A 21597-nucleotide genomic window follows, 5' to 3' on the forward strand; every position below is an offset into this window, starting at 1 on the left:
TGTTTTAGTAGTTTGATATAATTCGAAATCATTACTTGACATAATCGTAGATAGTTTTTAAGAGTGAATTTATATGTAAATTTATCTATCCCAATGAAAAAATGGTCAAATACATGAATATCATAATTAAGTACAAAATTGCAATTAAGTCATATCATCAAACTTAATTCTTAATATGTCATTATTTTCTATATATTATGATTTTACACCATAATTTAAAAATTCTAAACTCCAATTCATAAATTATAAATGCTAGAAAATATATTCTAAACTCTTAATTTATAAATTTCAATTCTTAAAATATATTAAAAAAGACTGATTTTACTAATTTGATATTATTCAAAATAGTGATATAGTTGTAAATAGTTTTTAAAAGGTGAATGTCTGTGTAATTTTCCCTAACATTTTGGGCCCTACTATTGGGCCCATATAGTCCAATAGGCAGATCCATGAGAAACGCAGGAAAGGAAGCTGAGGCCCACCTTCCATTTTTTTGTTATTAAGGTTAATTTCAAATTCTTTCAAAAAAAAAAAAAAAGGTTAATTTCAAATAAAACCTTATGGTTTCATTTTTTTTTTTTTTTAAAGATCGGTATCTGTGGTTAGCAAAATTTTCATTTTACCAAATTTAACCGATAACGACATCAGAATAAAAATTTTCTAAGAATTGAAATTGTTTAGCATCATTTTTACTATGGAAGTATATTTTTATTTTTCAAAATAATCATTTTTGGAGTTTTCCCTTTCTGAATATTAACTCTATCTCCCTTAAAAACAACAACACCTAAATGACCTCAAACTTAAAAAGTTGAAGAATTAAAGTTACTTGAAATATCATTTAATTCTTGAAAAATTTCATTTTGAGGTGGTTATCGGTCAAATTTGAAAAAGTAATTTGTTTACTAACCACATGTACTGATCTGAAAAAAAATGTGAAACCACGAGATTTTATTTGAAATTTTACCTCATTATTTTTTTTTGAAGAATTATTATTGCATTATTATTGTCTTATTATTATTATTATTATTATTATTATTATTATATCTCACATAATCTTTCTTATTTCATAATTTAATATAATGGGTAAAATCATTGAATTTGTTAGATAATATTATGTTTTTTTTTAATATGAGGAGGATAATCTTCAACTAGCAAGAAACTCAATTATAAGGTCAAATAAAAAATAAATAGCAATTTAGTAAAATTATTTCTGACCATTAAAAATTAGAGAAAGTAGGAAAAATAATTTGAATAAGAACACAACCATATAAAATAAATTACTAAAAATAGCATTTTAAATTGTATATAAATTTCATTTTTAATTCTTTCATTTTCACAATATATATTTGTTCCTTTTTCTGTTCCTCTCTTCAAATCCATTTTGAGTAAGTTCTTCTTTTTGTGATTTTTTATTAATTTTTGTTTAATATTAATTTTAGATATAAATCATTGCTGATGCTGATTTTTGAATTTATAATTTATAAAAATTCATCCAAAAAATATTAGTGACAATGTCTAAATTTGTCCGTAATGTTTTCGGAGAAGTGTAGATAAGAAATTGTAAAATGTTGTCCAACGTTTTCAATGTGCTTCGGGTCTATAGTCAAGAAAACGATGGAGTTAATTGACTGCTTAGAGTGCAAAAAAAAAAAAAAAAAACCACACGTATAAATTTGTTTTACATTTTTTTTACCCCTATTTATGTTAAAATGACGTCGTTTTGGCTCGAGCTGAAGCATAAAAAAAATAGAGTAAATAATTTATTAGTCTCCACTTTTTTTACGTAACACATTGTTTAGTCTCTCTATTTTGAAAAACACATTATAAGGTCTCTATGTTTTGTCAATATTAACCATTTAGTCCTTTTGTCTATTTTTTTAGATTTTTAACCGAACATATCTTAGCTTTCAGGACACTCATAGTACAATGCAAAATGACCATGGTACTCTGTTATTTTTTGTCTGTCTATTTATGCCAAATATAATGGTTAAAAATCTAAAAAAAAATAGACAGAAAGACCAAGAGTTAATATTAACAAAAGATAAAGACCTTATAATGTGTTTTTTAAAATATGGGAACTAAATGGTGTGTTGGGTAAAAAATGAAGGACTAATAAATTATTTAGCCCCAACAAATATGCACAACCATTCATCTATTGAGATCTAATTAACACTTATGGATGAAGATGGAAGGGTGGCAGAGAATAGGGGTGAGCAAAAAGTCCAAAAAAATCGATGACCGAACCAATAACCGAACCGAAATGCTTCTTTGGTTCGGTTATTTTAATATTTTGGTTCGGTTCGATTGTCAAATTTTTCTTGTTCGGTATTCGGTTATCGGTTTGGTTATTTTAAAAAAAATATTGGTCTAACCGAAAAGCGAACATAATTTATGTTTAAATAAAAAAATATAATTTTACTTATTTATTTATTCTTTCATACTTCAATTTGTACAAGAAAACCCAAAATTTCAATTCTAAACATTATTGAATTAACTTATAATATATGAGATATTTGATTAATTGATTTTGAAATTGCAATTTCCAAATTAATGAAGTTAAAATTTCATAATAATAATTTTAACGTTTAAATTAAAAATATAAATTTTTTAGTTATTTGGTTGGTAACCGAACCGATGCTCACCCCTAGCAGAGGACATAACCATCCTATAACTACCCTTATAAATGAGGATGGATCGAGGGGACTTGTCAGTACAAAGCATCAAAAATTTCTTAGAACTATATATGAGGGTTTAAATTTTTTATTATGTAAAAACACTTAAAAAAAATATCAATTCGCACTCATAGATCACGAGAAACCACCACAAGCCTCCCTGTCAGTGAATCTTGGATCCATATAAAGGATGGTTTTCGATAGTCGAGGGTGCGTGGACCTACACCCTCGTACTCCTGTTTTTTTTCTCTAGAGCTAGATAAAGTTTTGCTTTATAAGTTTATGTTATTTTGATCTAAAATTGCTTTATTTACCGTTATCTGAGTTCAGAATTGCTCCAAGTTGGAAACCTTAATCAAAGACAAATTTATCATTTCTTTATATCTGCACTTCTCTAAAAACATTAACCATTTTTTTTTATTTTTTTTATTGATATTGGAAATTTGTTATTATGCAAGATTTTGAAGAAATTTTTATATTTATTTTGAAAAAAAAAAAAGAATTAAAAATGGAAAGAAGAAGCAAAATGACCCCAATAGTGGGGCTAATAAATTATTTACCAAAAATAAACCAAACACATATAAATTTGTTTTACATTTTTTTTTCCTCTATCTAAATCTAAATAACATCGTTTTGACTCGAGCTGAAGCATAAAAAAATATGCACAACTCTTCACTTGTTAGGATGTAATTAACACTTACAGATAAAGATGGAAGGGTGGGCAGGAGGACAGAACCACCATTTAACTACCCTTATAAATGAGGATGGATCTAGGGGACTTGAGCACCCACTGGTTAGTGGAAAACATCGAAAATTCCATAGAACTGTATAAAGAGGTTTAATTTTTTTATTATGTAAAAACATTTACAAAATATCAATTCGCGGCACCACAACCACCCATGTCAGTGAATCCTGGATCTATATAAAAGATGATTTTTGATGATCGTGGGTGCATGCATCGACACCCTCATACTCCTGTTTTTTTTCTATAGACCTAGATAAAAGTTCCGTTTTATAGGATTTATGTTATCTGGGCCGAAAATTTCTTTATTTACCGATATCTGGATTCAGAATTGCTCCAAGTTGGAAACGTTAATCAAAGATAAATTTTATCATTTCTTATTTTTTTTATGTTAATGTTATATCTGTACTTGTCTAAAAACGTTATTGATATTGGAAATTTGTTATTATACAGGATTTTGAAGAGATTTTATATTTATTTTGAAAAAGTATTAAAAAATGGAAAGAAGAAAAAAAATGACCCTAATAGTGGGGCTAATGATAATGATGATATGTTGGGGAACAAGTGAAGGTATTTCAAAAGAATCAAAAGAAGAATCAAAACAAGAATCAAAAGGATCAAAATACAAAGATCCAAAAGTGGGAGTTGAAGAAAGAGTTCAAGATTTATTGAAGAGAATGACATTAGCTGAAAAGATTGGTCAAATGACTCAACTTGAAAGAATCAATTGCACATCTCAAATTGTCAAAGATAATTTCATTGGTAAGTAATTTAATTTTTCCATTTGTAATTTTGAAAAATAAAAAACGAGCGACAAGGGGTCACAGATAGTCTGTCGACTCTTTGACTCTAGGAAGAAAATAAGAAAAACTGGACGGAGAGATAGAAGGTCATGGATGGTCTGTCGACCCCTTAACTCTAGGAAAAGATAAGGAAAATTGGATGGGGAGATATGTGTCAAAGGTGGTTTTTTTGACCCCCTGACTCTAGGAAGAAAATAAGAAAAATTGGATGGAAAGATAAGGGTCACAGATGGTTTGTCGATCCCCTAACTCCAAAAAAAATAAGAAAAATTGGATGGAGAGGTAGGGGTCACAAATGGTTTATAGACCCCCTGACTCCAGGAAGAAAATAAGAAAAACTGGACGGAAAGATAAAAGGGTTATGGATGGATTGTCGACCCTTTAACTCTAGGAAAAAATAAGGAAAATTGGATGGGGAGATAGGGGTCAAGGGTGGTTTGTCGACCCCTGACTCTAGGAAGAATATAAGAAAAACTAGATGGAGAGATAAGGGTCGGATTGTCTGATAACCCCCTGATTTTAGGAAAAAAATAAGAAAAACAGGATCGAAAGGTTGGGGTCAAGGATGATTTATGGACCCCTTGACTTTAGAAAAAAATAAGGAAAATTGGATGGAGAGATATGGGGTTATAGATGGTTTGTCGATCCCCTGACTTTGATGGCAACGGGTACCCTACCCGCGGGTATCCGGCACTACCTGACCCTAATGGGACTACCCGTACCCTGTATAAAAGGGTGTGTGACGAGTATGGGATCAAAACCATTACCCGTTAGGGTAATGGGACGGGTATGAGAATACCCCTCAGGGTACCGGTACCAGTTATAATTTTTTTATATATTAATAAATATCATTATTTTTTACATGTAAGATGTGGGATTTGAACCATAACCTTTTGTTTTTCAACTATTGAGTGATACCACCAAGCTAATTTATTCTTATTATTTATTAAATTTATACTTTGTTAAATTTATAATATTTTTTGTTTCATTTATTGATTCTTAACGGGTAAAGGTATCCACGGGTACCCGTGAATTAAATGGGACAGGTATGAGATGCAAAAAGTATACCCGTTAGGGTAATGGGAAGGGTACGGGTAATTAAAAAATAAAAGGGTAAGGGTTTGGGATTGGCATTACCCGCGGGTACCCTACCCGTTGCTATCCCTAGACTTTAGGAAGAAAATAAAGAAAACTGGATGGAGAGATTGGGGGGTCATGGATGGTCTGTCGACCCCTTAACTCCAGGAAGAAAATAAGGAAAATTGGACGGAGAGATATGGGGTTTACAGATGGTTTCTCGATCCCCTAACTTTAGGAAGAAAATAAGGGAAATTGTACGGAGAGATAAGGGGTCATGGATGGTTTGTCGATCCGTTGACTTCAGGAAGAAAGTAAGGAAAACTAGATGAAGAGATAGGGGTCAAGGATGGTCTGTTGACTCCCTAACTTCATGAAAAAATAAGGAAAAATGGACAGAGAGACATGGGTCATGAATGGTCTATCGACCCCCTGATTCTAAGAAGAAAATAAGAAGAATTGGACGGAGAGACATGGGGTCACAGATAATCTGTTGACCCCCTAATTCCATGAAGAAAATAAGAAGAATGGGATGGAAAGACATGGAGTTACGGATGGTTTGTTGACCCTTTGACTCCGGGAAAATAAGGCAAACTGGATGGATAGACAGGAGGTCACAGAAGGTCTGTCGACCCTTAACTCTAAGAAGAAAATAAGAAAAATAGGACGCCAAACATAATTTTCCGTCCAGAATTTCATTCTATCTTATGGGCAGCCCCCTAACCATTAGCACATTCTAAGATTCAGATGACTAATTGGTTGGGATCTGTAACGGATATGATATCATTAAAGAAATAAGCGATGAACTTTAGGGCACTGATGCTTAATGGAGAAAAAAAACCCTATAATTTTTAATAATTTTTTGTTTTTTTTATCTCTGGATATTTGGTTTTGATTGCGTCACTTACAGGGAGTATGTTGAGTGGAGGAGGGAGTGTGCCAGAAGTAAATGCAACCGTAAAAAAATGGGTAACGATGGTAAAAGACTTTCAGAAAGGAGCGCTTTCTACTCGTCTTGGAATTCCTATAATTTACGGAGTTGATGCCGTTCATGGCCACAACAATGTTTACAAATCAACTATTTTCCCTCATAATATTGGCCTTGGAGTCACCAGGTAAACAAAATATCAACTTATTCTCGTTTACTTAGCAATGCAGATTGAATAATTTGTGTAAACATTTCTAAATTTGATTTCGACTAAATACATCGACAGAGAGGGATGTAGATTCTTAATTTCGAAATTAATTTTTAAGTCCCACTCCACTAAATATGTCTGTATTAAAGAGCTGAAAAATTTGTAGACCCCTCAACAATGGGCAGAGCGAAGATAATGAAAGAGGGCTTGGGGGTACCAGACCACCCTCACCCTTCGTGAACCACTTCTGTTTCCACAAAAAGGGGATTACGGGGCGTAAATTAGCACCCCATGTTTTTCGAAGTCTATATTCACCATGACATCAGGGAGAAAATAAAACAAATTAGAATTACCATTTGAAATTTCCGCCGTTAAAAATAAAATTCCTTTATAAGATTCAAAATGTATTACTCATTTGACATCACTTGAAATCCGCGACAGAAGTTTCCGTCGCTGATGTTTAACCCAATAAAAAGTGTAATTTTCAATAATTTTTCATCCGAGTATTTAGTTCTGACTCCGCCACTGTATGTCGGCTTTGATAATGTAGGGATCCTGATCTTGTAAAGAGAATTGGTGCTGCAACTGCACTTGAAGTTAGAGCTACTGGAATTCCGTATGCTTTTGCACCATGCATTGCGGTAATATTTAATTACATGTTTTTCAATTTGATTTTTTTTAAATATATTTTTAAAAAATGGATAAGTACAAAAAAAATGCATGTGGTTTACCTATTTTGCAAACGCGAACCTGTGGTTTTTTTTACAAACAGAGGTATGTGTTAGACGCCAGTAGCAAACAGAGGCCAAATTGACTAACGGTGATAAAATTCAAAGAGAAAAGAGTTAATTTGGTCTTTATATTTATTTATTTCATAAATTAACCCCCTAATTATCTAATTATCACAAATAAACCCTAAAATCAAAAATAAAAATAAAAAATACCATCTTCTCCATCTCTTTTTAATTTTTTATTTTCCTTCTTCTTTCTCTCTCTTCTCTCTCTCCGCTCTATTAATTTCTCCCTCTAAAACCAATCGATTGAAGCCCATCCTCCTTATTTCTTCTTCTTCTTCTTCTTCTTCTTCTTCTTCTTCTTCTTCTCCTCTCTTCTCCTTTCTTCTTTTTTTTAAACAAATTCTGAAATTCCCAAACGTTCACGTGTGGAAATTCCAGACGTGCACGTTTGGAATTTCCATCTGGAAATTTCCAGACATTCACGTCTGGAATTTCCAGACGTTGAAGAACGTCTAGAATTTCCAGACGTTGAAGAACGCCTGGAATTTCCAGACATGATGATGAATCACGTATGGAATTTCCAGACGTGAACGTTTGGGAATTTCAAAATTTTTAAAAAAAAAGAAGAAGAAAGGAGAAGAGAGGAGAAAGAAGAAAGGAGAAGAGAGGGGGAAGAATAAAAAGAAAAAGAATAAGAAATGAGGAGGAGGAGCTTCAATCGATTGATTTTAGAGGGAGAAATTAACAGAACGGAAAGAGAGAATATATCACGGAACCCGTTTTGAAATTCTTAATTTGATAGGTATGTAGAGATCCAAGATGGGGTAGATGCTATGAAAGCTATAGTGAAGATCCTAAAATTGTTGAAGTGATGACTGAGGTAATTTATGGTTTACAAGGAGAGCCTCCTAAAGATTGGACTGCTGGTGTTCCCTATGTCAATGGCACGTAAGTATTTTTTATATCTCGATTTGATTTCTACTATCATTGTTGGAGACTTGGAATCTCCTTATATGGAATAATATGCAAATTTTCTCGTAAATTCCTTTGTGGTGTTGGCTGTAGATTTGTTGACGAGTCTGAGTACCCATCCGGCCTACCCAGGGCTGCATTCAATAGGTCCTGTTTGAACAAGGAAAAGTAACCTTCGGCCCTGCTCATACGTTCCTGCTAAAGCCTACGTTTTGTAAAAATAACATGGGTCGGACCACCCCACCCCACCCCACCCCCACCCTATTAATGTTAGTTTTAAATTGAGATATTATTTATATATTTTAATATATATTTTAGTTTTTATTAATAGCATTATATATATATATATATATATATATATATATATATATATATATTCGGGGGATTATTTGGACTAAGTTTGGGATTGATTTTTAAGCCCAAGTCCACCTCAACCTAAACCCGTTTAAAATAATAGCAAACCGGACTGATTTTGGGATTGATTTTTAAACCTAAGCACACCTCAACCTGACCCGCCTAAAATAACAGCAGAACAGACTGAATTGGGTTTGATTTTTAAGCCCGAGCACACCTCAATCTGACCCTACCTAAAATAACAACGGACTCAATTGGGCTTGTGTTAAGCATTTTTAGGTAAAAACTTGCTAGGCATATCCCGAACCCGACCCATAAACATGTATAGCCTTAAGCCTTTTTCTAGCCTCCGACCTGGAAACTCCTCTATAGCCTTGAGACTTCTCTAGCATTGTGCTAAAAACTTGTCTGTGGTCTTGAAGCTTCCTTTAACCCTAGCTAAAAGCTCTTTTATGTAGGGATGGCAACAGGTAGGGTATCCGCGGGTAGTGCCAATCTCAAACCCTTACCCGTTTATTTTTCAATTACCTGTACCCGTTCCATTATCCTAACGGGTATATTTTTGCATCCCATACCCTTCCCATTTAATTCGCGGGTACCCACGGGTACCCTTACCCGTTAAAAATCAATAAATAAAATAAAAAATATTACAAATTTAACAAAGTATAAATTTAATAAATCATTTATCTAAAAATTGAACAAATTGAACCTTAATCAATAAGAATAAATTGCTTAGTGGGATCACTCAATGGTTGAAAAACAAAAGGTTGGGGTTTAAAATCTCAAATATTACATCCAAAAAATAATAATTTTTTTTAATATATAAAAGAATTATGACGGGTAATGGGTACTGGGTACCCTGGGGGGTATTCTCATACCCATCCCATTACCCTAACGGGTAATTATTTTGATCTCATACCCTTCTCATACCCTTTTATACAGGGTACAGGTAGTCCCATTAGGATCGGGTAGTGCCGGGTACCCCCAGATACACTACCCGTTGCCATCCCTACCTTTACGACTTTTAAGCTTTCTATGGCCCTGGGTTGGAAGCTCCTTTGTGATCTTAACGCTTTTTCTAATTCGAGCTGGAAGCTCTTCTGTGATCTTGAGACTTTCTCTATCCCCGACTAGACTTGTTCATGGGTCGGGTTCGGACTGGGTCCAACAGGTTTTTATCTAAAAATGCTCAGCCCAAGCCCAGCCTAATCCGCTGTTAATTTAGGTGGACTCGAGTTCAAAAATCAAATCCGAAGTCCAACCCATATAAGCCCATCTAAATATATATGTATAATTTTTAATAATAAAAAATAAATTTCTACTTAAACATAAATATTAATATATAAATATTGAAATTTATTAATTAATATTAATAGACGGACCGGACCGGACTGGCCCATGCTATTTTTATAAATCCCAAGCCCATCCAAAAAAGAGGCAGGCTTTAGCGGGCCTGGACTAGGTTTGGCCTAAAGATAAATTTTCATGTCCAAGCCCGACCCAGGGAACATGAGCCTGGACGGACCGGCGGGTACCTGACCCGTGAACATGTCTATCCCGACTAGAGATATCCGTCCTATCCCAAAACTTTTCTTTTTGTAAAAATTATAAAAAAGAACTAATTTTGTTGATAATTCCATGTAGGGATAAGGTAGCAGCATGTGCCAAACACTTTGTTGGTGATGGAGGAACAAACAAGGGTATGGATGAGAATAACACTATCTCAACCATGGATAACATATACAAAATCCATATGCCAGCTTATGTAGACTCATTGCAAAAGGGAGTTGCAACTGTTATGGTTTCTTATTCTAGTATTAATGGCAAAAAAATGCATGCTAATCAGGAATTACTTACTGGCTACTTAAAGGAAAAACTCAAATTCAAGGTAAATCTTTACTCAATTAATTACTTTTAACGTTTTGGGGAAGTGTAGATATACCTCTAATATCTTAAACGGTAAAATTTTATCAGTAACGTCTTTAATTTGAAGTGATTTCGGGTACAGATAACGGTGTGTGAATCAATTCTGAACTCAAGTAACAGAATTTATAAAATGGGTCCCTTAATTCGGTTAAGAGGCGGAAGCAAGGGGACACGAGGGTGCTAATGTATCCCTCGGCTATTGAGATTCACATTTGCTACCCCTCCATTTTTTCTACGGGGTGCTTATTGTACTCCGAGTAGATGAAGGGTTGTCCGTAAACCTGTTCGCGGGCCCAACAGCCTAGCCCGTGTAGGTCTGCGTTTCACTGGGTTAGGTTTGGTAAGAAAAAATGACTTTAGGCCCGGTCTGATCCAGGCTCGTTTAGGCCCGATCTGATCCAGGCTCATTTAACTCAATCCCACCCGTATATATCTTGGATGAGATTGAGTTTTATAAAAATAGTACTGACTAGTACATCCCGATCTACCTTATTAATATTAATATTTAAATTATATATTTATATATTCAATATTAATTACTTTTTACGTTTTGGGGAAGTGAAAATATACCTCTAATATCATAAACAGTGAAATTTTAGCATTAATGTCTTTAATTTGAAGCGATGCCAAGTTTAGATAACAGTGTATGAATCAATTCTGAACTCATGTAACAAAATTTATAAAATGGATCTCTTGATTGGGTTTAGAAAGCAAGGGACATGAGGGTGTTAATGTATCCCCAGCCCTCGAGAACCGCCTTTGCTACCACTCCGTATCTTTTTCTACGGGATGCTTATTGTATTCCCAGTAGATGATGGTGTTGCATAAACCTGTTCACGGGCCCAACCGCCTAGCTCAGATAGGTTCGCATTCATTGGGTTAGGTTTAGATAAAGAAAAAATGACTTTAGACCCTGTCCGATCCAGGCTCATTTAAACCCGTCTATATCTTGGGTGGGATTGAGTTTTATAAAAATAGCATTGGCTAGTCAATCTCGGTCGCCTTATTAATTATTTAAATTAATTATTTATATATTAAATATTAATTACTTTTTACATTTTGGGGAAGTGTATATACCTCTAATATCATAAACAATGTTTTTTTTTATCATTAACGTCTTTAATTTGAAGCAATTTCGGGTTTAGATAACGGAGTATAAAACAATTCTGAACTTAAGTAACAGAATTTATAAAATGGGTCCCTTGATTCGGTTAAGAGGCGGAAGCAAGGGGACAATAGGGTGCTAATGTGCCCCCGGCTATCGAGAACCGCCTCTGTCATCCCTTCATATCTTTCTCTATGGGGTGTTGATTGTACTCTCAATAGATAAATGGTTGTGCATAAACATGTTCATGGGCTCAAGTACTCGCCTGACCCGCATCCAATGGGCCAAACTTGGATAAGGAAAATTGACTTTAGGCCCGATCCGATCCAGGCTTGTTAAAACCTGTCTATATTTAAGATGGGCTTGGATTTCACAAAATAACATTGGTCAGTCCATCTCAGCCTGCCTTATTAATATTAATTTTTTTTATGAAATAAGGTAAACTTTATTAACTAAGATCAGAAGCGAGAATGTCAAAAATAATTGGCGGTGGACAGACCCACTCACCACGACACAGATCTAGAAGTAACAGCCTTAGCTAAGCTATGAGCTGCTAAATTCGCTGAACGTTTTATATATGAGACTGAACATGAGTTCAAGGCTCTTAACAAATCACAACAATCATTCACTACATCCGATAAATAAGATAATTGACATTTTTGCTGATGTATGGAACTAATAACCACGAGACAATCTGATTGGACCTCCAAATGGCTGAGGTTAAAATCCTTAATCCAGGTAAGAGCCTCTCTTACCGTCATTGCCTCTGCCAACGGGGGATCCATGACATCCGCAAGGTGCCCCATTTTAGCAGCAAAACATCTACCCTGATGATCCCTCAGCAGACACCCATAAGAGCTGAATTTATTCTGGTCATCCACACATGCATCAATATTGCACACATAGCTTCCTTCCGACGGTTTCTTCCATTTTGCAATTACGACCGACTGTGGCTGGGGGTGTTTTAGATTGACGATTTGAGCTTCTCTCCAGTCGCGCAATTCCGATAAGGCCATACAGTGGATTTCCTCTGGTGTCTGTTCCCTGTTATTCCAAACCTTATCGTTTCGCGCTTTCCAAATACTCCAGTAAAGCATCGCTATTTCATTTCCCGTCCCTGACGCCCCTCCGATGCAATTTGAAAGCCAGAAGATGAGATTTGTGACCGTCGATACCCTATTGTCCTGAAAGAAGATTTGCCACACTCGGTAGGCTCGCGGACAGCTGATAAACACATGAAGATCGTCTTCCCCATAAGCGTTGCATATTGGACAACAGTTTGGGAGGGAGCTTCGCCAGGATGCCAGGTTACTCATAGAGAGATTTTCCGTGTTAGAAGCGCGAGATCCAAGTGCTTTGAGATAACCACAATAATATTAATTATTTAAATTATATATTTATGTATTAAATATTCATTTTAAAAAATTTAAGTATAAATTTGAAATTCTAATTAAAAACTATTTATATTTTTTAGGTGGGCTTACTTGGATTGGGCTCGGAATTTGATTTTGAGCTCGGGCCTAGCCCAGCCCGAGCCCGCTAAAAATAACAACAGACGGACTAAATCTAGGCTAAGCATTTTTTTTTGCAAAAGCCTATTGGGCCCCGTCTAGTCCGATCCACAAACATGTCGAGTTCCGCATATTGTCTTTTTGCCCCAGCATAGGGAAACATCATCATTACGGCCTGGATAGGGGGAAAAAGTAATTTTAAGTCTAGCTTATAAAGAATGAGTTTATTTTTTACACTATATACAGTAAAAGGCCGAGACGTCCGCCATTGGCTAAGAAAAAATTTCTCGTTAACGATAAAATTTTACTATTTTTTTTTTTACGTTAGAGCTGTATCTACATTTTCTGAAATACGATAAGGATAAATTTAAACTTTATCCAATTAATTATATATGTTATTTTATGTACTAATTATTAATTAATGATATGTTAATTCAGGGGTTTGTTATTTCTGATTGGCAAGGAATTGACAGGATTACTTCACCATGGAAGGCTAATTATACTTACTCTATTATAGAGTCAATCAATGCTGGCATTGACATGGTGACATTTCTTTTTAATTATTATTAATTTGGGTATTGTCAGATATTAATATAAAGTGGATCTTTAACTATAAGTTTGAGCTTTTAGTTTAATTGATTCACGACATGGTATTAGGGCCAGTTTGATCAGGTGGTCCAGGGTTCGATTCCTGGTAGCTCAGGATATAGTAATATGGGTATGTGTTGTGCACGCTTCAAGCCTACTGGGCATTAGCGTATGGAGAGGGAGGGGGTGTCAGATATTAATATGAAGTGGATCTTTAACTATAAGTTCAATTGGTTTCATACATATATATTAGCAAAACCACATATGAATTTACAAAAAAATGTTAATTGAAAGGCTAAGGGTCAGTCTGATTCCACTGTTGATATCTACTATTTATTATTATAGTAGGATTATAAACGTCTGATTCCGCTGTTGATATCTACTATTTATTATTGTAGTAGGATTATAAACGGAGTGGGGATCTGTGTCCCCATCAGGAGTGGGAATTGAGATCTTTTTGTCCTTGGAAGTCGGGAACGGGGAAGAGGCGGGAAAAGATATCCCCGTTCCTGATATGCCCCCACACGGATTCCCGAACAAATCCCTATTTACACCTTTATTATTATTATTATTATTTTAATTGGATATGTCAACTGTTAGGAACTTAAGTTGTTAGAGTTAACTAGTCAAGGCTCAAGCGATTGAAAATGGGGAAAGGAATCAATGAATGGGGATCTTCGTAGGGTTGGGGAGGGGATGAGAGAAAATTCTCCCTGCTTCAATTATGGGGAAGGGGACAGAAAATCCCTATTAGACTAGGAAATAGGGATGGGGAATATAGTCCAAGCACTGACCTGTTTACATCCCTAACTATTTATTATTGTTAGTAGCTGGTAGAAGTTGGCTGATTTATCTTCTCAAATGACTGTTAGTAATTGTTTTTCAATCCTAACCAAACATTTCTGTTATATGTGGTTGTTCAGATTATGGTTCCATACAATTACACAGAGTTCATTGGTGGTGTGACAAAACTGGTAAATGAGAAGGTAATTCCAATGAGTAGAATTGATGATGCAGTTACCAGAATTTTGAGGGTTAAATTTACAATGGGTCTTTTTGAGAATCCTATGCCGGATGAAAGTTTAGAAGATAAACTTGGATGCAAGGAACATAGAGAGATAGCTAGAGAAGCTGTAAGAAAATCATTAGTGCTATTGAGAAATTTCGAGGCGCCAGGTTCACCGGCTGTGTTGCCTTTGTCTAAAAAAGGTCAAAATATTTTGGTCGCTGGGACTCATGCCAATAATTTGGGTTATCAATGTGGTGGTTGGACTATCCAATGGCAAGGACTTGTTGGAAACAATCTCACCCAAGGTATGCTATAGTCTAACTTGGGTTAGCTAGTATCGTTCCAGATCACACTCGTATAGGACCGCTTATATATATAATGACACGTCAATATTGGTGTCAACATGTCAGTATTTGAGCAATTTCAGACTAATATGGTCCTAGAATACACGGTGACTCATGACCGCTCGTATACCGACACATCAATATTGGTGTTGAAATGTCAGTATTTGAGCAATTTTGGACCGAAGTGGTCCCAGATCACATCGGTCTGGCACCGCTCATGTAGGACATGTCAGTATTAGTGATGATGTGTCATTATTTGAATGGTTCCCACTCAGTGTGGTCTTAAATGACAGTAGAAATTTTTATTTTATACGTTATTTTTAGAAGAAGTTCTACAATGATCCGAGATTAACTAGTTCTCATTTAAATGCTCACACATTAACAATTATGTTGATGTGTCAACATATGAATGGTTTGGAACCGATTTGATCATAGAGCATTCTAGATCATCTGACACATCAACAGTTATAGAAGATTAAATTTAGCATAGTATAAACAACTTCAATTTTTACCATAGAGGTAAAATAATTCAATTTTTACCATAGAGGTAAAATAAATTATAATTTCTATCATGGTAACAATATTGGATTATTCAGTTATGGTAATGGCGAAATTAATCTTTCTCACTAACCTTATCTCTTATTTTTGGGTAAACTACACCAATGATACCTAAACTTTACCTAATTTATACTTTGGTACCTAGATTACATTTTGTCCCAAAAATATACCTGAAGTAATGATGACCGGACAATTTAGTATATTTTACCGGTTAATGACCGGTCAACGTGAATTTCATGATTTAATTACATCAATGGTACCTGAACTTTACCATAATTCACAATTCGGTACCTAGATTTTATTTTATCCTAAAAACATAATACAAGTAAAGGTGATTGAAAAATTTAGTTCATTTGATCGGTTAGTGACCGGGTAACATGAACTAAACATTGGAACTCACCATACAATTAATTAACGATGATAGTATTGTAATTTTATGTTAATTGAGTGTATGATGAGTCTTAATTTTTAATTTAAAATAGTCAAACTCACGTTGACCGATCACTGATCGGTCAAATGTACAAAAAGTTGAGTCATTTTTATTTGATGTGTATTTTTTGGATAAAATGAAATATAGGTACCAAAGTGTGAATTAGAGTAAATTTCAGGTACCATCAATGTAATTTACACGTCAAAATCGCATTGACCGGCCATTCACCGGTAAAATATACTAAATTGTCCTGTCATCGTTATTTTAGATATATTTTTAAGAGAAAATGTAATCTAGGTACCAAAGTATGAATTATGGTAAAATTCATATACCATTAATGTAATTTACTCATTTTTTATAAAACCAAGATATAAAAAAAATTAAAATCACTAATCGTTGATAAGTTTTACAATAGATCAGATTCAATATATTTATCCAATGAAATAAGATATGTATATAGCACTTCATTAGAAAGTGATTGGTGTAAAGAAAAAAATATTATAAAAAGTACGTAGTTTTATTAGTAGGGTCTAATTGTCTGGAATTATAACAGACTTTTCTTAACCTGTGCCCAAAATTTAGGAAATTTTTTTATACCTCGAACAACCATGTCATCAATTATGAATACAAAGAAATTACTGATAGATTGACAATTATCTACAATCGGTAATTATAATTTTTTTTTGTTTCTCCCGGGAGTCGGGGGTCAATGTATCTTCCATGACCCTATATCCATCCACTCTTGAATGTCACAAATGCTTAATCCCCAAAATGAAATATATAGTTTTTAACATATTTTCTTCAATAAATCCTCCAAATATTTATTTATGATTCCGCCACGGGTGTATTTGGTGATGTTAATGTTCAATATCTCTAATTTTATAAACAGGAACCACCATTCTAGACGCGATAAAAGCCACAGTTGACCCATCATCAAAAGTAGTCTTCAAAGAGAACCCTACTAAAGAGGAGTTGAAAAACGATCCTTCTGACGTCGCCATTGTCGTAGTCGGAGAGGCTCCATATGCCGAGTTCTTTGGGGATAACTTAAACCTTACACTTTCTAATCAAAGTATATCCACAATAAAAAATGTATGTGAAGATACGGAATGTGTTGTGGTTCTTATCGGTGGAAGACCTCTTGTTATTGACAAATATCTTGAAGATATGGATTCTCTTGTGGCTGCTTGGCTTCCCGGAACCGAAGGCCAAGGTGTTGCCGATGTTCTTTTCGGCGACTATGGCTTCACCGGAAAGTTGGCCCGGACATGGTTTAAATCAGTTGATCAACTTCCTATGAATGTCGGTGACACGAAATATGACCCTCTCTTCCCTTTCGGGTTTGGCCTTGAGACAGAGCCAACCAAGAAGTGATGCTTAAACTAGGAGAGTTTCACATTTTTAAGTTTATGTACCACTTTATGCATTTGTTGATATTATTTTTCAAAATATGCATGTTCCAATTTTGCTAATAAAAAAAGAAAAGGAAATTATATCCGTAATGGTATTCAACATGGGTGGAGCAGAGCTAGCGAAGGACTCGGGGGTCAAAGGCCCCCCGGTTCAGGGGCGGAGACAGGGGTGGGCCCGGGCCCATCCGGCCGCCGGAACTATCATGGTTACGAGTAGTTTCGGCCCCTCCAAATATTAGTTTATATATATTCTATGTAGTAATATTTATGTTTAAGATATGTAATTTAATGTAATAGATTACGATCTTATAAAAGCTCGTTTTTATGGGATAAAAACAAATTTAACTATAAAATTTTAACTGAAGTTAAATTTTAGCTTTAACGTATGAAATGGTGCAAATTTAAGCACTTTATGCACTTATTGGTATTATTTTTCAAACTATGTATGTTTCAAGTTTGCACTTTATACAAAAAAAAAAAAAAAAAATATTTCACAATTTCTTTATATTAACCTTCAATCTATATTCAAAAAGTCAATTAGGTCACTTTTAAGTCTGAAATATCAATTATTTGGGCCATTTAAAGCCTAAATGACATTAATATATGTATAAAAAAATTACTCCATATATATATATATAGACCTATAATTTTTTTTTGGCCTCCTCTAACCTTGGGCCTAAGCCGGCGCATTCCCGTTAGATTTTTTTACCGTTTATGACTTCGAAAATGACTAAATTACCCTTTACTATTTACCTCCAAACTTCATAAGACGAAATCCAATTTAGAAGAAGAAGCTATTTGTATGGAGAACAAGAAAAAGAACAGACCCAATGCTTACGAATTTGAACGATTAAGAAGAAAATCAAAAAGAATAACACTCAAAGTTGATTTCAGATGCATTAAAGTTTAAAGAAAATGAAAATAAAGGAAAAGAAGAACGCAAATCCAAATTGACTGACAGAATCTTCCTGAGAGTCTAACGACAGGGACTAAACAGTTCACCGAGAAAAACGTTAGGGACTAAACAGTTCACCGAGAAAAACGTTAGAGACTTTACCGTGTGTTTTTTAAAATACAGGAACTAAACAGTGTGTTTTGTCAAAATATAGGGACTAATAAATTAATTACCCTTAAAAATAAAAAGATAAAAAATTATAATTTTAAAAAAATTAGTGTTAAACTTATAATAAATTAAAGATGTTTTCTCCTTTTAGATTCGACAATGTGGTAGTGCTACGTGTAGATTTTTGGCTCCGACACTGCTCTCACCTTATCGACAAATTTATTTAAAATAATGCAAGACTAATGCAACAACTAATTTTGTTCTTTCTAAATAAACTAATAGTCTCAAATATAATAACTATTTGTAGGGGTGAGCAACATTCGGTTCAGTTACTAACGTAATCGGATTTTTAGCTAACCGAACCGAAATATGTCATCTCTTTATAATTCAACTGAACCAAATAAGATTGGTAACCGAATATTACAAAACCGAAAATTTTCGGTTCGTTATCGACCGATAATTTTTCATTTTTTTTATATTTTGTTTCATTGGTTTTCAAATAATAATGCACATGTGTAAAATTTACAGTTGGAGAAATTAAAACCCATTAAGCTAAAATTTATATATATGTAAAGATAAAATTATATTTTTTAAGGATTGCGTTTTATATTTTATCAGTTATTTATATATGTAAAATTAAAATTATATTTTTTATATTTATATGTTAAGTTTGGTGTGGTTATCAGTTATGCCGATATTTTTTCAATAACCGAATCAATAACCAATTATCAAATTGAACTAAAATTAAAATCAAACCGAATCAAAATGTTAAAATAACCGAACCAAATTAATATTTCAATTCGATTATCGATTTGATAATCTGTTACCGATACAATTACAGTCTGAGACTATATTAGCATATGAAATTTAAGAATTAGGTTTGACAAGATGAAATAAACAAATATTAATTGGAAAAATAAAATTGGTGATAATATAATTAAAGGAAAAGCATAAAAATAAACCTTGTGGTTACACCTGTTTTCGATCGCACTTTTATGGTTTAAAAATTTATAAAATGGTACCTTGAAGTCCATTCCGTTAGCAAACACATGTCAAATTGATTAACTGTGTTAAAAGTCAAAGTGAAAAGAGTTAATTTGGTCTTTATATTTATTTATTTTATAAATTAAACCCGTTATTATCGAATTATCACAAACAAACCCCAAAATAAAAAATAAAAATCAAATAGACCATCTTCTCCATCACTCTTTAATATTTTATTTTCCTTCTGCTTTAATATTTAGAGAGAGAAATTAACAATCTCTTTCTAAATATAGCAAACAATATTAGATATGATTAATAAAAAAACAAAACGAACACAGAAAATATACGAACAACAAAAACAAGAAATTAAAGAACAGGGTTTACACAAACATGAGGCCTGTATTAGCAGTCTCCTTGAGACAGATTTCGTCGTTATTGACAATCGTCTTCCAGGATGCAACAAATTATGCAAGTGAATTCTTACCGTGTGTAGATTCGCTATCACTGGAGCAGGAAAACAAGAACAACATGAATAGTCAGAGAGCAAAAATCTTCAAAAAATAATTTTTCCAACCGTCTTTGAATTTAATAATTACATTCTATATAAATAGAACTCAAAAGGATACGTCTGTTCATAAATGAGCGTGCTGTTCATGGACAAATACGACTATTCACGAACGAACACGACTGTTTACGAACGAATACGACTATTCATGAAAGAGGATGTTTGTTGGTATTTAAATTAATTATAGGGAAAAGTATAAAAATAAACCGTGTGGTTACACCTGCTTTCGATCGCACTTTTATGGTTTAAAAATTTATAAAATGGTACCTTGAGGTCCATTCCGTTAGCAAACACATGCCAAGTTGACTAACGGTGTTAAAAGTCAAAGGAAAAATAGTTAATTTGCTCTTTATATTTATTTATTTTATAAATTAACCCCCATTATTATCTAAGTATCACAAACAAACCCCAAAATAAAAAAATAAAAATCAAATAGAACATTTTCTCCATCTCTCTTTAATTTTTTATTTTTCTTCTTCTTTCTCTCTCTTTCTTCTTTCTCTCTCTTTCTCTTTCCTCTTTGTTAATTTCTCTCTTTTTGTTAATTTGTTTATTGTTTGTTATTATTGGTAGCTGGTTTTTATTTGTTTTTTTTTTAAATAACTATTCACAGTTATTTCCTCTATTCTAATCAAACACTTATATTCTACTGTTTGAAACAAGGTTGTAAGATCCAGACCTACCCGGCTAGATCAACCAGACAACAGGCAAACCAGTGATACTAAAAAAAAAATAACATTGCTAAAACATGTTGAAATGTTAAATCGAAAAACCAGTCACGAGTTAGTGGTTTTCCGGGTCAAAATTTCAGCCACATTTTCTTAAGAAAATTTAAAATCAAGTTGGATTTATATAATTATTTTCAATAACTCACTAATGAACTAGTTACTGGATAATGGAAAGTTGAGAATTTATTGCATGTCAATAAATAACTTTATCACTTTTAGTTTTTTCCCTACCGATAAAGAGATACGTAGGGGTGGCAACGGGGTGGGGCGGGGCGGGGACGGTTTTGCATTCCTCATTCCGCTCTTAATATTTTTTGGAGTGGTTTCGAGGAATCCTTAAAAAAATGTTCGGGGATTTTTTGGCACCCACACCCGTCCGCACGGTTCTCCATGTGTTTCAGAAAATCCACGATCCCCAAATAAAATTTAAAAAGTTTTCCAAATTAAAAAATTACCCAATCCCTAAATTTAAAATTCATCACGTGTTACTGGTATAAAAAGATCAGTTTAAAGCAGCAATAAAACGAAATAATAAAATATAATTTTAGAGTAGCAATAAAACAAAATTAAAGTACTGATATAATAAAAAAAAAACTCAGCATTCAGTATCAGTATTGATATAATAAAAAAACTCAGCATTTAGTACCGATATATCTAAATAAATGTGATATACCAAGAGTAGCAATAAAACAAAATTAAAGTACTGATATTATAAAAAACTGAACATTCAGTACTGATATATCTAAATACATGTGATATACCAAGAACAACAATAAAACTAAATTAAATTGTTGTAGATATAGATAATAATACTAGTTAACTTATCACAATACTGATTATTTTTTCAATCACATTTAAATACTAATTATCTTAGATATATA

At 33.5% G+C, this 21597-nt stretch overlaps 1 protein-coding gene across 1 annotated transcript; it reads left to right on the plus strand.

Annotated features, from left to right (window-relative positions):
* The first annotated feature begins 6263 nt into the window (after positions 1-6263).
* Positions 6264-17380, plus strand: LOC136200680 (uncharacterized). Its single transcript, XM_065991102.1, has 7 exons — positions 6264-6409; positions 6981-7071; positions 7970-8115; positions 10138-10381; positions 13474-13578; positions 14547-14937; positions 16854-17380. The coding sequence occupies exons 1-7, from the start codon at positions 6270-6272 to the stop codon at positions 17336-17338; spliced, it is 1602 nt and encodes a 533-aa protein (XP_065847174.1). The 5' UTR covers positions 6264-6269; the 3' UTR covers positions 17339-17380.
* The last annotated feature ends 4217 nt before the right edge of the window (positions 17381-21597 follow it).

Source organism: Euphorbia lathyris, chromosome 7 (genome assembly GCF_963576675.1).
Source record: "Euphorbia lathyris chromosome 7, ddEupLath1.1, whole genome shotgun sequence".
Taxonomy (NCBI): Eukaryota; Viridiplantae; Streptophyta; class Magnoliopsida; order Malpighiales; family Euphorbiaceae; genus Euphorbia; species Euphorbia lathyris.

Excerpts from the sequence above, each read along its gene's own strand:
- LOC136200680 (XM_065991102.1), top strand. The coding sequence starts at position 6,270 with ATGGTAAAAGACTTTCAGAAAGGAGCGCTTTCTACTCGTCTTGGAATT. Across the intron at positions 8,116-10,137 it reads GTTCCCTATGTCAATGGCAC|GGATAAGGTAGCAGCATGTG; the intron begins GTAAGTATTTTT and ends AATTCCATGTAG. Across the intron at positions 10,382-13,473 it reads AGGAAAAACTCAAATTCAAG|GGGTTTGTTATTTCTGATTG; the intron begins GTAAATCTTTAC and ends ATGTTAATTCAG.